The 16536-nt window shown below is 30.5% G+C and overlaps 4 protein-coding genes across 9 annotated transcripts in view; 1 reads left to right on the top strand and 3 right to left on the bottom strand.

Annotated features, from left to right (window-relative positions):
• The window catches only part of LOC129905748 (syntenin-1-like), a 213607-nt gene that overhangs the window by 23923 nt on the left and 173148 nt on the right, over positions 1-16536 (bottom strand). The window lies entirely within an intron of this gene.
• LOC129917252 (E3 ubiquitin-protein ligase TRIM37-like) overlaps positions 1-16536 on the bottom strand; it is a 39685-nt gene that overhangs the window by 5011 nt on the left and 18138 nt on the right. For all 5 annotated transcript variants that reach the window (XM_055998581.1, XM_055999362.1, XM_056000055.1 and 2 more), the window contains exon 8: positions 15031-15131. In XM_055998581.1, the coding sequence (XP_055854556.1) occupies positions 15031-15131 (101 nt within the window). The remainder of the gene's footprint in view (positions 1-15030; positions 15132-16536) is intronic.
• LOC129905285 (protein Peter pan) lies at positions 3938-5432 on the bottom strand. The gene has a single exon (XM_055980763.1). The coding sequence runs from the start codon at positions 5152-5154 to the stop codon at positions 3982-3984; it is 1173 nt and encodes a 390-aa protein (XP_055836738.1). The 5' UTR covers positions 5155-5432; the 3' UTR covers positions 3938-3981.
• Positions 8109-11382, top strand: LOC129905609 (regulator of microtubule dynamics protein 1-like). Of its 2 annotated transcripts, none has more exons than XM_055981169.1 (4): positions 8109-8391; positions 8657-8899; positions 10505-11046; positions 11122-11382. In XM_055981169.1, exons 1-4 carry the CDS (start codon positions 8242-8244, stop codon positions 11177-11179), a joined length of 993 nt encoding a protein of 330 aa, XP_055837144.1. In that variant the 5' UTR covers positions 8109-8241; the 3' UTR covers positions 11180-11382. The 2 variants fall into 2 exon arrangements, with proteins under 2 accessions (XP_055837144.1, XP_055837209.1); XM_055981234.1 differs by having other exon boundaries at positions 8381-8483.

The raw sequence follows: 16536 nt of genomic DNA on the forward strand, positions 1-16536 counted from the left end.
TTACAGGGAAGTAGGAATTGTATCATTCGAACGGGGGCACATAGAAATTAGAACGATAAACAAAGAGAATATAAAATAAAATAAAAAGTAAAAAAAAATATAAAACATAAATAAATTAAAAAAAAAAAAACATATAAATAGCTAATAAATATATTCACATTTGACAATATTTAGCAATAATAGAAGTAAGCATGTAATAGCTTCTTTTGTGAGGCTAAGAAAGTGTGATTAATGATTTATTTTCTAAAGACAACAGCAAAATGGTCGGATTACAATTCAAGTCTTTCTGATGATCTATGTAAGTTGTTTGACTAAATTTTCAAGCGAAAGCTCAGCCTTTTCCAAATGTTTTTGTTTTAACAACTTCACTGTCCTTATACAAACTGGTAAAATAAAGTAGCTACGCTCATAATTTTGTATCAGAAAAACAGGCATTTTCTTTACGTCCCATGAATAACATTTGATACATAGAAGTTTTCTGCTCCGTATTTCCAGCGTCCATGAATCAATTATGATCATAAATATGAAAAATATTCTACGTCCCTACATAAATTGATTCAAAATCTTCTCTACGTCCAAACTTTTTTTGTGGTAGAAAGTATTGCGACTGACTCAGATATGAGGCAAAATGCTTTTTTTACCATTAATAATTTTGTTGCTTTGTTAAAAAAAAGTTTTACTTTGTGTTTACATAATATGATCCATGGACGTAATAAGTGTTCATATCATATGAACATGTCCTATGAATCAAATATGATTATTGACCAAAAACGATATAAGATGATTGTTATAGTTGGTCTCATTAAAAATGATTATACACTCTAAGAACATGTAATAAAAATACTCAATTTAGATTAGATTGATAGGGTTTAACCTAGGAATAATTGCCAATAGAAATTTTTTTGCTCAATACCTTCGTTTTGGCATTCTATGACATACCTCAAAAGTCTAGAATAATCTCATGTCCGCAACTCGCGACTTTCAAGGTCAAAGCGCGAAATGGAGAGGATGGTATTATATACACATATAATACATGATATCATCTATCAACCCGTATTATTATAACAGTTGCTAACTTACTACCGAAAAACCCTTAAAAGTTAACCAAATTTTATATCCATTATCATTAACCCTCTGTCGGCACACGGGTGCGAATTTGGCAGGACAAAAATTTAAAGTGGTCACAAAAAAGTGTCTTTATAAGGGTGAAAATTTTTTGAATTGTGAATACAATATTCGAATTCCTCGGAATATTCTACATCAATTTCATACATGATTTCCTATAAAATAGTAAGATCGAAAAAAGTTATAGCGACATGAAAAAGTATAAACCAAATTAGCAAAAAAGAGGTGTGTTAGAGGGTTAGAAATCAAAACAATGCAATGCAAAAAAAACATTCATATCTATGACAAAATGGTATTTTTTGAGAAAAGGGGAAATTTTGGGATATGCACTAAAAAACATCTTGGTACAATCTTGGAATTAGTGCTAATAGGCTAATTTTTTGGTTTCTATCTATAACTTATGTCAAAAATCTAAAAAATCTCATGTCTGCAAGTCCTAATTTTCCTGGATTGAAGATAAGGTGCAGATTTTAAATAATTGAAAACTACACTTTAGATATTTGTGTCAGATCAACATGAATGAGGTGCATTGCTTTTCAGGGATGGCCAGATTGATTTGTTTGTGGGTTTTGTTGGAATCAGCGTTAAAAAATACCTTGAAATCATATGGGTTATGTTGGTTTGAAAAAAAAAAATGCGTTTTCTTAAATATATTTTAATTTTTACTGCAGTCATATTTAGGGGCTGTATAAACCTACAAAAGGATATTAAAATTATTTCTCTGATTTTTTGTATAAAATATATCGTTATTAAAAATACATGTTCATGAATCACATATGCTTCATGGACGCTGTAAAAGCGGTACAAAAAATAATTTATGTTCAAATGTGATTCATAGGACGCGATATTGATGTTTTTGTTTCAAGCAAGAACGTAGAGATGTTTTTCTACAAGTTTATATGGGGACGTAGAATAATATTCGTTTAGTAGTAATGATGAATCTTATATGATTCATGAACGTAGGAAACATGGAAAAAATACTATTCATGAATCACAAATGATTCATTGGACAGTGAAGTTGTTAATATTCAATCCAAATTCATAGCATATTAATTCAAAATTGTAATTTATAACATTTACCAAAAATTGATTTTAATACAAGACTCCTTATGAGTCAAATTTCACACGACACGAAAATTGGTTCATAATAAGAGGGAAATTCATAGTAAGAGGAATTCATATAATTCTTTTTGTTCAAAAGTGTTCATTATAATCACAATTACAAATCTAAGCGAGTATTAGAAGTATACAAATTATATAGTTTGGGTTGGAAAATGTATTTTCCTTCGGCTTTTTTGGTCGTATTAATTAATTACAAATTGGTCAAGAGAATCATATTTTTATTAAAATTATATAAAACGTAGTATATTACTAATTATTCAATGCAGAAATAGATAAAGCAAAAGCACTGTAACCAAAATATTTCGATTTTGGTAGACCAAAAGTTTTCGGTTAAGCTTTTTTTTCTCGAGCTAAAGCCTAAACCACTAAAGCGATTTGCTTCAAATTTTTATAGAACCAAAACAGTTAACCAGTATCTAAGAAAACCGCTCTTACAATTTTGACTTATAAAAAACTGTGCAATGTGACAAATAGCGTCGTAGATACATTTATCCCTCTTCACAACATTTGTACGACTTTTTCTGGAATACGCTAGCCAAGTTTGGTCCCCTTTGCCCGTTTCACAAATACATATTAAGATAATAGAAGTAATTCAACGGTGATTTCTTTGTTTTGCCGTAAGTTGAAAAATCCCCTAGGATTTTTTTTCATCATTTATAACTGAAAAAAAAACTATTTTCAGTGATTTTAGCCTTATATGAAAGATTATTTACCCTACTTGAGGAAATGAGTTTCAACGTCAATTCAAACTCTTTAGATATGCAACCGAATTTGATAAAGATTAAATCTAATTATTTCTAACGGCCATCATTCACCATTCACTACTTTAAAAATACATCTGGATATAAAGAAATTTAAATCCAAAAAATAAATCCAAATCCATAAAATTCACTACTTAAATCCAATCTTCAGTCCAATTTTTTAAATCCAAATAAATTTAAACTGCTCTCTAGAGGTCTGTTTAACTTTATAAATCCAGATGTAAAATTCATATTCACAGTGTAATCAAATAACTAGAGCACTAGAGTAGCTCATAGTTCCCATAGCAACCTTATAGATAACAGCTTATGCGTTCGATGCTGCCCCTTACTAGCTGACAGCAAAAACCCTTTAAATCTCAATTGAATTTGATAACGAGAGTTCTGCTCTGTAGCGGCGAGTTTTGCAGAGTCACACTATTCGGTACTAAATAAAATAAAACAAGACGAGGAGACCAGGAGAAAAAAACTGGACAGAACTACCAAAACTGAGACAGGCGAAAATGCTTCTCGGGAACTACAACCAAGAGCGTTTCAAATCCTATATCAGTCTAAGTAGGTACAACCTCAGGTTAGTCACTGTTCTCCTCATGGCCAACTGTAAGTTAAGAAGGCACCTAAACATTTTGGGCCTAGTAAATATTTCAACATGTAACGAACAAGAAGAAACACCAGATCACATTCTGGAAAAATTACAATCTATAAAAATACTCCAAATACTCAATTTCCTGAAAGGAATTAGGTTAGAGGAGGAGCTATAAAATAAGGAACTAACTCAGCTAGCTTAAAAAAGGGGCACAAAAGATCCCATAGGTCGCAGTGCATCTTATGCCCCAATATCAATTCGGTACGAATGTAGGAAAGTCTGTTATTGATTTGTCTCTCTATAGCATCAATTCCTAAACGTAGCAATTAAAAAAGAAACAACAAAATTTATATACTAAAAAAATATTTATTCGTCAACATAAACAACACTTCATTTTGAGTGCTTCCTCTTTCTATACTTTGTATCTTTCGTTCTAAATATCTCCTCATCAGGTTCCTCTCCAACTTCCTGCCTATAGTATTCATCATCTCGATCATCTTCCATGTCTTCTCTATCATTTGGAACATAACCCTTCTTCCTTGGATTATCCTTTGATTTATTTTTCTCTTGGTTTGCTTTCTGTACTTTTTTATTGTATTCTTTTTGTTTGCGTTTCTTTTCAACTTGTGCTCGTATAGCTTCAATTTCTTCACTTGTCTTTGAAACTGTCGAATGATACAAAACTTCTCCAGTTAAGAGTCCATCTTCTATTTTTACAAGTTCTAAAGTCAACCTTGGACCAATTTCATGCAATTTAATGGATGACTTATTATTCTCGCAATTAATTTTTGGATTAACATCTCTCACAGTTGTGGCTTCATCTTCATCTTCCATTTCAGAATCCGAAGCACCACCTCCACCTTGAAGGAAGAAATCAGAAATGTCTGTACATTTCGATAAATTAGGAATATTTCCCTGAACAATCTTCTTCACTCCTTTGTGAAGTCCCACGGGAACTATTTGAATGCTATAATGTCTCATCTCAACCAGTTTCGTCACTGGATTATATGAATAAAGTACACATCGTTTCATAGTTGACACATTAATTTGTGCCAAATTAATGGAAGGAAACATATTTTGAAACGAATTGGCCATCAATTTAATGTGTTTTCCTTCCCCAGTAAAATTATTCAATATAACTAAAGGAGAATGTTGAAACATTTCCTCATTAACATATTGTTGTTTCTTTAATGTCAATACATCTCGGGACAATGTAAATTCATGTACTTTAAAAGTCAATGTTGGTCCGCGAGGCATGCGAACAATTTTGAATGAAAGTTGTGTTGCTCTTTTATTGAATATTCCCATGTGACTTACGCTGAAGACACCACTCAAACTGACGAAATCTTTAATTCGGTTTGCTTTCTTTTCTTTTAAGTTGGAGGCGGTAAAGGGTTCCATTAAGCGACGAAAATCCAAAGTTAAATCTTGAATGTACGGGCATGATAGACCACGATGGATGACGAATGAATGTGGAGCTTGTGCTAGCTCGACTGGTTCTTGGATTTCAGGTAATTTTACCTTCTTCTTTGATTTGGGTTTTTTTGATTTAGGTTTACCCATTTTATTTTATTTTTGTAAGTTGTTTTTTAAAAAGAATAATTTAATTTCAATCGCGAATAATACAAAGTTTCGGAAAAGTAAAAACCTCGTGTGAGAGAACAAGGTTGACAGATCAAAAGAAAATGAAAAAAACAAAACAAGACGATGAAATTAGAAAGAGACAAACGTATTGATTTTATGTGGAATGTGTTTGGATACAAAAGAACTGTTCGCTTGTGTTTTTTTGTAGGCCACAGGGTGCATGATTTTCCTAAGCATAGTCTGGGAATTTAATTAGGATTAGGTTAAAGTTGAAATGCGGTTAAAGTTGATATGTGGTTAAGTTGAAATGTGGTCTTCGTCAGTGTCGAAGAAAAAAAAAAAAAAAAAAAAAAAACAGAAAAAAAAACTTGACATTCCAATTTTGAGGAAAAGTGGCGTATATGTATGTATATGCTTGTGCATGCATGTGTTTATGTATTATGCATGTATGCCTTTGTTTTCCTCAGAATTGATTTGATTGGTTTTTTTTTCTTGTACTTCTTTAATAAACAGTTATGATAGAAAGGAAAAAGACAAAGACAGATTGCTTAAAAGCCCAATACACAGTTTTTCGATTGTAGTGGAACAGGAAGATACAAAATTTCGTTAACGAAATCTTGAACAAAATTAAATTTGTTTTATTTTTGCTTTAAAACTTATTTTCTGATGTTTTTTCTTCAATTTTTTGATTTGTACTTTTATTATTTTTACTTTGCTATAATACGCGATGTTATTTTTTCGTTAACATGTTAGTCAGCTATTACACGAAGCCTCAAGAGGCTTGACTCTTTTTTCGAATTTTCTGTTGATAATCATTCTGTGAGGCGCGTACTATTACACGATGCCTCTTGAGTCAAAGACTCAAATTTGACATTGCACCAAGAAGCAAAAAGAAATGAAAAAGAATGTTGAAAAAAGAAAAAGTGGAAAAAGAAACGTCAAAAAAGAGTCTCAGAATTTCGACCCACGACTAGGGTCGGATAATTTTTTGTTTTATCTTTTTTCTATTTTGCACTCATTTGTTTTGAAAAGAGGCGCGCCTCTTGAGGCTTCGTGTAATAGCTGACTTAGCTGTTGACTTTGGAGACTTCAACATTTTTCGTTTCGCTTCAGCTGAGTACTAGGCTTAAAATGGAATAAAAACATCACAAAACTTGAAATTGTTTACTGATTCATTTCCATGACCAAAAACCGACCGTAATTCAAAATTCGACCACTTTTTCTTTTATTTTTAGCATCAAAGAATGGTAGAAATCAAGTACCAGACATTTATAAATTTGTAAAAAAAAAAAATAAAACATAAAACATATCAATGCTAGCTTTTACAGCAAGATTTAAAGAGATTTTAGGCAGAAAGAAGATCGAAATTTGTTTTTATGTTTAAGCCTTGTTAGTTCATGCCATAAACCAATTTTGATGAACTCAGATTTTATTGGTGTGTTCACATTCGTATAGGGTAGGCCGACAAAATTTCTGTAGATTTATATTTTAATATGCAGGCTTTTTTGGCCAATTTCAAAATTAAAAGCAAATTTTCATTTCATTTTTTTTTCAACAGCTACGTAAAAACAGAAAATAAAAGGGGTTTCTTAGAAAGAATTAGAAGACATACTTTGAGTCGTTTAAACTATCAAAGAGTCGAGTCTCATTCTAAAGTCGACTCGAGGTTTAAATTAGTTTAGATAAGGTTTTAAAATGCCATTCATATGAGCTGCGACCTGCGTCTGCGAATAATTCTTTTGAAGCCCAATTTAAAGCCTTAACTACAACGACCACTTTTTGCAAAAGCCTGGTACGCAGCTCGCTCTAAATTTTAGCTCCCATACAAATTATCGAAAAATTTTATCTGAGCTAAAATGGATCCCATACAAATTATCGATAACTTGTTTGGGAATTTTATCTCGGCTAAAATTTAGCGCGAGCAGCGTACCAGGCTAAAAAGTCAAAAAGTGAAATTTTTCTAACTCATTTTGTGACAGTTTTTCCAACCAAAAAATTAAAAATAATGATGCTGAAAGCTTATTTTTTGGTTTAAAAATTTGTAGTTTTTTCCAAAAACAAATAGCGCTAGAAGGAACTAAAAAAATTTACTTTTGTAAATTTCCCACTTTTTCACTTTTTAGGTCATTGTAGTTAAGGCTTTATTCTTATTTTAATTGCTAATGAAGTGAATAAGTAATCATTTTTCCATATTTGAATAGAGAATATTGCGTACAACTAATTTAAACTACAAAAGAAAACACATTTTAATATTTTCTATGCGACGAACAACTCCGATCTGTGAACTATCAAACGTAAATTCGCAGTCCACAAATTCAAAACGCATTCCAGAAAGCTAAGAACAAATAATTCGCTCGAATTTAACCTCACTTTTAATTTAACTTCAATTTTTGTATAACAGTTCGCAGCTCTCTGCGACCACTCATATGAATAAAATAATGTCAAATTCAGCGACAATTACCAATTCGCATACGCAGGTCGCATCTCCATATGAATGGCAATTAAAGGCTTGGCCACACCGGAAGGGTATGCGGTAGCGGTACGGGTAAGTGTATGAAAAAAAACTCCAATCTGGAACATCAATATTCAGGTTTGAAATTTGTTTCACACAATTACCCGTGGTCTAGCCTTAAATGTTTTGAAAATTTTCGCCAGATTTGTTAGACAAAATTTTTAAGCAAACACACCTATTTCTATTTTGCATTCAAAACTACCCACCCTGTCTATTTGTGGATCGTAAAATTGCATCCACTCTACATGACATTCGCGCAGCTGATTTGAGTAATTTCGTTTTCGTTGTTTACCTTTTTTTATCGATGTTTTTTTCACAGAGCAGAAAGAAAAGTGACGTACTCAAAAAAATTAACAAGAAAAACTTTTAAGGTAAGTGTGTGTTGGAATAAATAAATTTTATCAAATAGTTAAGAGTTAATAAAATCTTATTAATCGGAATAGAGAAACTACCTACATCGCGAGAGAAGCCCGCAAGTTTCTGGTGGTGTACAAAATAAAAACTTTAAAAGAAAAAAAAAAAAAAAACAATTTACCCCCAACCAAGTTAAATAAATGTCATCCCAGCTGGTCAAGTTGAATGCTTTTAAGCAAACTCTCATCTCCTTTGTGTTAAAACTGAGACAAAAGGAACATCGTTTGCTCTCCAGTTTTGTAGCAGTGCGCATACCACCAATACCAAAAGCTAAACAAGCTAATAACAAGGTTCCTCACAAAACTTCTCAATTTGTTCAACATTTCTCTTTTATACATAAATATACACAAACTCAGTTGTAGGCTGAATAATTAATTAAAAAGTATTTTCTTCATTCCTTCACTTTTCCATATAAAATAAATTTGCAATTTGCTCCGCCTCTCTCCATTTCTCTATCCCTCTTCACTTAGTTTTAGCTATACATGGACTTTGACACAGTTTTTTTCTTCTTCTTCTTGTTTTTTTGTTTAATTTTGTTGATTTGATTTCATTTAGGTATTCGAATCGCGTCGACGTCGTTCTGTTAACAGTTGTGTTGGACATATCGTTCAAATTGCTGCATTTATTGGGCTTCCTGTTGTTTACAACGCTCCTGCTTCGTCTTCTTCTTTTCCATCTCCACATTCACGATATCAAATGGCAGAGGAATCAAGTCTTGAAAGTGTTCTCCAGAATGCTGATCAATTATTCGATGAAAACCATTTTCAAGAAGTTGTAGATGTCCTCGACAAATATAAGGTGAGTCATTTTATTTGCACATTTGCACAAATTGAAATATAGTGAAGTAGCTCAACAAATGGCAATATTAGGGAACCCGGCCGAACAGCTCTGATTTTGATGATGTTTTTTTTTTTCAAACGTCGGTAGTTAAAAATACTTTAAAGTCTATAGGTTAAAATTTTTTTTTTTCAAAAATTTACTAATGCCAAAAGATTCTCTAGGCTAGGCAATTAAAGGAAAACAACTACACTTAGGAGCAAAAAAACGGAATCAAATAAATAATGTATATAAAAAACAAAAATTGCAATAGATAAAATATTTTTTCTTCAAAGTCTTGTGGTCTCATTTCAGAGCTTGAATTTTTTACTTTGAATTGTTGGTAAAAACATAAACATGCATACGATAGTATAAGCGTTGTCTGTCTATAAATTGCTCTTAATTTTTTTTTAATGTTAAATTTTCCAAATACTACTGTTTCAATTGCAGTCTTTTTTTCCTTAAATACTTCATTTATGTTGACTGGATCTTTATAAAATGAACGATTTTTTAAGTTCTTAGCATTGACTTAAAGCTTTTCAATGGTACCATTAACATTCATGTATAAAATTAAAATTAAGTAAATTGAGGAAAGGGTTTTTAAAAAAATGGTACTTAAACTCATATTTTTGAAAAAAAAAAATTAAAAATTTTAACATGTCCTTTTTAAAACTTTTTCGTAATATAAAATGCATTTATTTTTCAAACTCAAATATTAATTACAGTTTATGAAAAAAGTATTTCATTTTCGAAGAACTTTTTTTAATAGAAGTTTTGAAAAAAAATTAACTTATTTTTTTTTAAGTTCAACATTTAAATATAAAGTTATTTTTTCTACATTCAATAGTCCTTATTGTTGAAAGTTGTATAGCAAAATTTTAAAGTTCTTATTTGCCAAAGTCTTTGAGAAAATCAATTATTTCAATTATTTAATTTTTTTTCAAAACTGTAATAAATATTACCTTTTTCTCTTTGGAATGAATCTGATAATATTTATGGCCAAAATTTTTTAAAGGTAAATTCATATTTTACTACGAAAAAGTTTGAAAAAAAATATCATTTAAAAGTTTTTAATAACGTTTTTTTTTTATACAAAATTACGAGTTGAGGACCATTCTTTTAAAAACTCTTGATTAAATTTAGTAGATTTAAATTTTACAGATAGAAATGTGATTCTAGCTTTTTAAAAACGTGTATGTAAATATTGTAGGTGTTGCCGTTGTGTTCAAAATATTTTTTTTTTTTGTGTTTGAAGTCAGTTTGTGCATTTATCGCTTAAACGATGAAAGATTGTCTTTTACTCCCATATATTTTTTTCCTTAAATTACTTAGAGAATTTTTTGGTATCATTTATTTTATGAATTTAAGCAAAAAAAATGGTTTTGTTAAAAAAATGAATTTTAATTAAAAAAAAAAACAATACGGCAACATCGGCAATTTTTAACCTATAGACTTTAAAGTATTTTTAATTACCGACGTTTGAAAAAAGAAGATCATCAAAATAAGAGCTGTTCGATCGGATTCCCTAATAATTTGCTTTAGTTTCTCCACCATTATAAACATTCATGAAAATAAAAACACAAATAGGATCAAAACCTCCCTGAAATTCAATGGAGAAAAGCCAGGGCAACATTTTCCGTTTCCAAAGCTACCAAAGACAAGAGCGAGAAAGAGAAATTAATTAAAAATGCTCATGAATTGATTAAGACTGCTGTGGCAGCAGATCCCGGCAATTTTGCTGCCCATAAATGGATGGCAATTATAATGGATGCAGCTGCTGAGCTCCAGGGTATTAAGGCAAGAATATTGGAGCTGGACAACATTAAATTCCATATGAATGAAGCTGTTCGATTAAATCCAGAAGATCCAACTTCATGGCACATGATTGGAGCCTATGAATATGGATTGGCTGAATTGTCGTGGATTCAGAGGAAATTAGTTTCGACGATATTTGCCTCGCCACCGACTGGGTCGTTTGAAAAGGCTTTGGAGAATTTCGAGAAGGCAGAAAAGTTGAAGGAGGGATTCTATTCGACCAATTGGTTGATGATTGGAAAGTGTCATATAGCTTTGAAGCAGAATGATAAGGCGAAAGGGTTTCTTGAGAAAGCTGCCAACTGTGCTGTTTTGTAAGTTTTTTTTTTTTTTTAATCATTGATTTTTTAAAGGTAATCATTTTAATTGAATGTTATTCCATTTTTTAGAAATGAAGATGATAAAAAATGCAAAGAAGAAGCTGTTGCGCTGTTGAGAAAACTATAAATTTTGTATACACACTGCCATTAAACAACAAAAATACTACAATTACAATGTTTTCACTTTAAGTTAGATGAATGTTTGATTCTTGTCGAGGTTCAAAATGCTTACAATTTTTTTTTATTATATAAACATGAATGGATAAATGTATCGGCTTACCATTAAATTTAATTAATTTTTTTGAAAATATATATTCATAGATAAATTTATTAATCTGGTTAGTATATTTTATTTGGGATTGGAAAAACCAAGATAATAACATAATCGTTACATTTCAATCAAACAAATCAGTAGGAACTGATGGAACAAAGGCGGATTTTTTAAAAGCGGTGGCGATGATTTGGAAAAAAGCATTCATCAACTCATGGGTAAAAAATGGAAAGAAAATGCCCGATGCATTTAATATCAGCATTATCTACCCGATTCGTAAAAAAGCGAATGCTTTATCTGCGTCAACTATAGAGGCATTACTTTTTTATTAATCCTATTGTCAAGTCATATATGAATTAGTTGAACCATATCATAGATTGGAGCTGTAGCGTGCCATATCCGTAATTTTGGATATTAGCCATGATACGCCTTTTCAAGATGACGCTGGAGGAATGCTCGCTGTTGGAGAAAACATTTGAAGGCGGAGAGGTAGGTAAGGGTGATGTTTTATCAAGTAGATGCTTCTATATACAAAGTTGCAATACTCAGAAAAAAATCATCGAATCACCCAAAAAAATATTTAGGACTTCTCGAAGTACTTTTTAAAAATATTGGCACTATTTGAACCAAACAAAATATTTTCCGGGGTTCAATCGGACTAAACTATTGATTTTGTGAGTTCGCTTATAGCTGATGTAGTAAGCTCTGAAACAGGCCCCTGGGTACACTCGTGTTGGATAACTTTTGATAATGGCTGAGAAAACAATTGACTGCAACATCCCTTACAGCAGGACAAGATTGAGCTTTTCGTAAAGTGAAAAATTCAAAACTTTTGCATATATTTTTAAAATTTATGAACAGGAACTCAGAAAATCCTTAAGTAAATGTTTAAGTATTCAAAAAATTCTCCTTGGACGTATGACATATCGATTTAAAACAAGACTGAATTTCACTCTGTTTGATTTTTTTAAATTGGAGCAAGTGCGAACCGGTCGTACATTTTATACCTTCTCATGAACGATTTAACCGACTTTAAATGCACATGGATATCTTTTTTATGAATCAGCAAATAAATTAGACATAGACCAATCTGAAAAATCAGTCTTGGGTAGAAATAAAAATAACAAACCCGGTATTGTAGTGAACTTCAAAAATAATCTCATTCAAAGTTGATAAACAACGTCGGGAATTCTTAGTACTAATCTAAAAATAACATCTTCAATCTTATTAAGATTTCACTATCTTGAAGTGACGCATATCACACAGTTATAAAGTTATTTTAAAAGTCTTAAACTACATCATTTTTATCATCATAAATATTAATATTCTTGAGCATGTAATACTTTCTGTCAATCATAATTTAGAGAGCGCTAACCTTGCATGTAATAATAAAAATTTGCATTATTGATGCATTTATGTAGTTAAGAAATCACACGATTACTACATTATGACTTTTATTAAATTTTATAAATTGTTTTGATTCAATAAAATCAATATTATTAAATTTTAATATGGATTTAATGGATATCCACAAATGGAAGGTAATAAGATAAAATACCACTTAACCAATGTACATATTTGAACTATTAGTATTATAGCATGTGCAATGCATACAGAATTGTACACTGAGGTTGTTTGTTTTTTGTTTTTTTCCGTCACATCATAAATAAATACTACAATCAAACTACTCTAAAGTCTTTACAATGATTGAGTGTGAAATTTTAAATTGACATTTCAATTAAAAATGATTAAAACATTTTGGGTTCATGTTGCAAGTTGTACATTATATTCATTGAAGAACGTACACGATGTAGGTCTATAAAGAGAATAGATATATCAAAGATACTATTTTAAGCTTACTTACACCTTATTCATAAATGAGCTTTTGATTGCGCTTATGTAAACATTAAGTTATTTATAGCGGAATTTATTTAGTTTTGTTTATATCTAAACTTAAAATTGGGTCAACGATAAATCGTTTTATGTATTTAAAAGCCAACTAAAAAAAAGAAAACATCAACTTTCGCTCATCATTCCAAGCTACAAATTTACTATGCAATTTATTGTCGCAAAAATATCTGCAAGAACTAGCACTTATATTGTTAACTAAACTCATTTTGGCAAACAAAAAGGCGATATTTTTGTTATAGGGAACTTGTATGACATACTTTCATGTTATAGGGATGGGCTGTAAGTTTAAAAATGAAAGTTGATTGTAAGGTTTATTTGAAGAAGGTGCTTAACGTACATGGTTCAGCAACTATTCAAGTTATATTGACCTATTCAAGGATTGATTGCCCCAAAGAAGTATCATATTTTTTGGGCATTCGTTGTCTCTCACATTTCACATATAGAACTATTGAGTTTTTCTTTGGTGTCTTATTGATTAACTTTTGACTTAGTAACTCCATCGCAGGATTAACCATCTGCGCACTCCCATTTAAGCACGAGCTCTCCCTTCTAGAATATGAATCGTTTCCCATTGTTCCAAATATACTTTGAGATCCTTCCAAGCAAGTGTTGAACTACATTGCACGAGGAATAAAAAATATCCCTTTCCCCGATTGCATTTGAATTTAAGCTCGTCTTTATACAAGAAAGGGTTCGATTTACGATTCTTGTCACGAGTGCTTCGTTAATCAAGCTACAGATGGTATCAGTTCTTGCTCATTGAACGGTTACAATTTCCTTTTCTTCTTGGTATGTGCAATGCTTACAATCCTGTATGCACGGTCAAAGTGATTTAAAAATGCAGTTTTCCTATTAATTGTTGAATCTGAAGTACATAGATACATATTGTAAAATATTGATCCTCTGGATGGTTTCTGAACTTGCCATTCCAAATCAGTAAATAAAAACTTCTAATATATTTTACATTTAAACGTTAACCCTTTGTGCTTGTAATTAAATAAATGTACAATTTTTTATACTTTTCAAAGGTGCAAAGTTTGTCAGCTAAATTGGAAAAAAACTACTTTACAAAGAAATAATAAATTGAAATTAACATTTTGTTTTCTTTTTTGTTTCACCTTCTTTTAATCGAATACATTCAATCAACAAATTGAATATCGACCTTTTGCGATAAATTGCGAAAAAAAAAAATTGCATTCGATAAAAACATTACAAGGCTTATTCGCTGGACTTTTGTCCTCAGCGATTTCTTAATTTTTGTTTTGTTAAAGTTACTTATTTTTGCTTCCGAAAAAGGGACAATGTGAAAAATTTGGATCCGAACGTTAAACTTATTCTCAACAATGATATTTGGAAAAGGCTGAGCATCATCAAATTACTTATTTTGTTTCACATTTTTAGCTATCACATACTCTAATACAATTTACAACATGCATGCAGTTTACACAATTTAAGTCTATATGTTTCTTTCATGGTTTTTAATCAGTCTTTAAGCAAATTAATTCCTTTTTCCAGAAACAAAATTTTAAAAAATAACATAAAATGTATACTAAAAGTTTATAAGGCGCTTTCATCACTAATTCAACTCAAAAGCAACAAAAACATTTGACATACTTAACCGAAATACACCAAATAATGAAAAATATATCCGAGAAAATAAACATAATCAGAATATGACAGGGGTAAACGAGAATGCACAAAAAAAAAAATAGAATAATAATTGATAAAATGATAATAACAAATTTGTTTTATGTAAATACAAACTTTTGATGAAAAATTAAATTGAATTTACTTACATCGGTATTTTCCCAGCGATAGGATGGCGTTTCAGTTGGTTCTTTGATACTCGATGATGCTGATGATGGCCTACTCTTGCGATATTCTTTAAGTAATGAATCTAAACAAAAAAAAAAACAAAGAAAACACAATGTTAACAATAATTCATAAAAATACATTTATTTCTTTTAAATTTTTTGTTTGCTTTTGTTGAAATAAAAACAAAAACAAATTATAACAATAATATAATTTATTTGTATTAAAATAGGAAACAAAATTTGAGATCTTCAATTTATAGTCCGGTCAAATTAGACTAAAATAAGGGGGTCAGGTTACATTAATTCCCAGCAAGCTGAAAATTGGTAGGATTGTTGGAAATACCATCATAAATTAAATCTAAAAAGTCCTCATCGATCCGAGGTGTGGAAAAAAATTTACGGGGGGTCAAAGGTCAAAAAAATGGGTTTTTCACGATTTTAAGCAAAACGGTAAGTCTTATCAAAAAATTTTCAATGCAAGAATTGTAGACCAGATTATTATATATAAAAAAGGTCATGACACTTTTTTTCCTAAGACCCACCGTTTCTTAGGTATAACGATTCAAAAAGTTGAAGTTGAGTTGTAATCGTCCTAATCAGGCCTATTCTGAAAAAAAACTCCTAACTGAAAAGTTCCTGAAATTTCATTATTTTTTTAGCTTGAATTTCGTTCTTCAATGGTTAAGAATATGGGGAAAGCAAAAAAAAATGGAAATTTTCGCCATTTTTCAAAATGGGGGCCCTTCTCCCGAAACCATTTCCTTGGGAATTTTTGTTTAGAATATGTCTGAATATATACAGGGTGTGCAATAGAGAATGGACAACCCTAAATTGGCTGATAGCTAGACTTATGACTGTTCTAAAAACAGATAGAAAAATGTTCTATCGCAACCAGTTCATAAAATATTGGCTTTTTTTCGTTCAGTGTATTTTAAATTTTATCATCTTATGTTTTTGTTCACTACAACCACGAATGAATGAATTTTATTTATTTCTTTTTTTTATAATTTTCTACAATAATTGTATGAGTACATAAACGCTTTAAAAACTGCAAAGCTATTGCACATTTTCGTAAAAAAAATTTTGAAATCTGTTTTTTGATGCAAAATGTAAAAAAAGTATTTTATGAAAAATTTTAAACACCTGTGGTATAAAATAAATCTATAGAAACCTAAGTGGCCAACTTTCTTAAAAATATTCCCCTTAGACCAGAATATTTTTAAGAAAGTTGGCCACTTAGGTTTCCATAGATTTATTTTATACCACAGGTGTTTAAAATTTTTCATAAAATACTTTTTTTACATTTTGCATCAAAACACAGATTTCAAAATTTTTTTTACGAAAATGTGCAATAGCTTTGCAGTTTTTAAAGCGTTTATGTACTCATACAATTATTGTAGAAAATTATAAAAAAAAGAAATAAATAAAATTCATTCATTCGTGGTTGTAGTGAACGAAAACATAAGATGATAAAATTTAAAATACACT

Source organism: Episyrphus balteatus, chromosome 1 (assembly GCF_945859705.1).
Source record: "Episyrphus balteatus chromosome 1, idEpiBalt1.1, whole genome shotgun sequence".
In the NCBI taxonomy this organism is placed as follows: domain Eukaryota; kingdom Metazoa; phylum Arthropoda; class Insecta; order Diptera; family Syrphidae; genus Episyrphus; species Episyrphus balteatus.

Bases quoted from the DNA above. Each gene is read 5' to 3' on its own strand.
- LOC129905285 (XM_055980763.1), bottom strand. From the start codon at position 5,154: ATGGGTAAACCTAAATCAAAAAAACCCAAATCAAAGAAGAAGGTAAAA.
- LOC129905609 (XM_055981169.1), top strand. From the start codon at position 8,242: ATGTCATCCCAGCTGGTCAAGTTGAATGCTTTTAAGCAAACTCTCATC. The intron at 8,900-10,504 runs GTGAGTCATTTT...AAACACAAATAG, and splicing joins ATGTCCTCGACAAATATAAG to GATCAAAACCTCCCTGAAAT. The intron at 11,047-11,121 runs GTAAGTTTTTTT...TCCATTTTTTAG, and splicing joins GCTGCCAACTGTGCTGTTTT to AAATGAAGATGATAAAAAAT.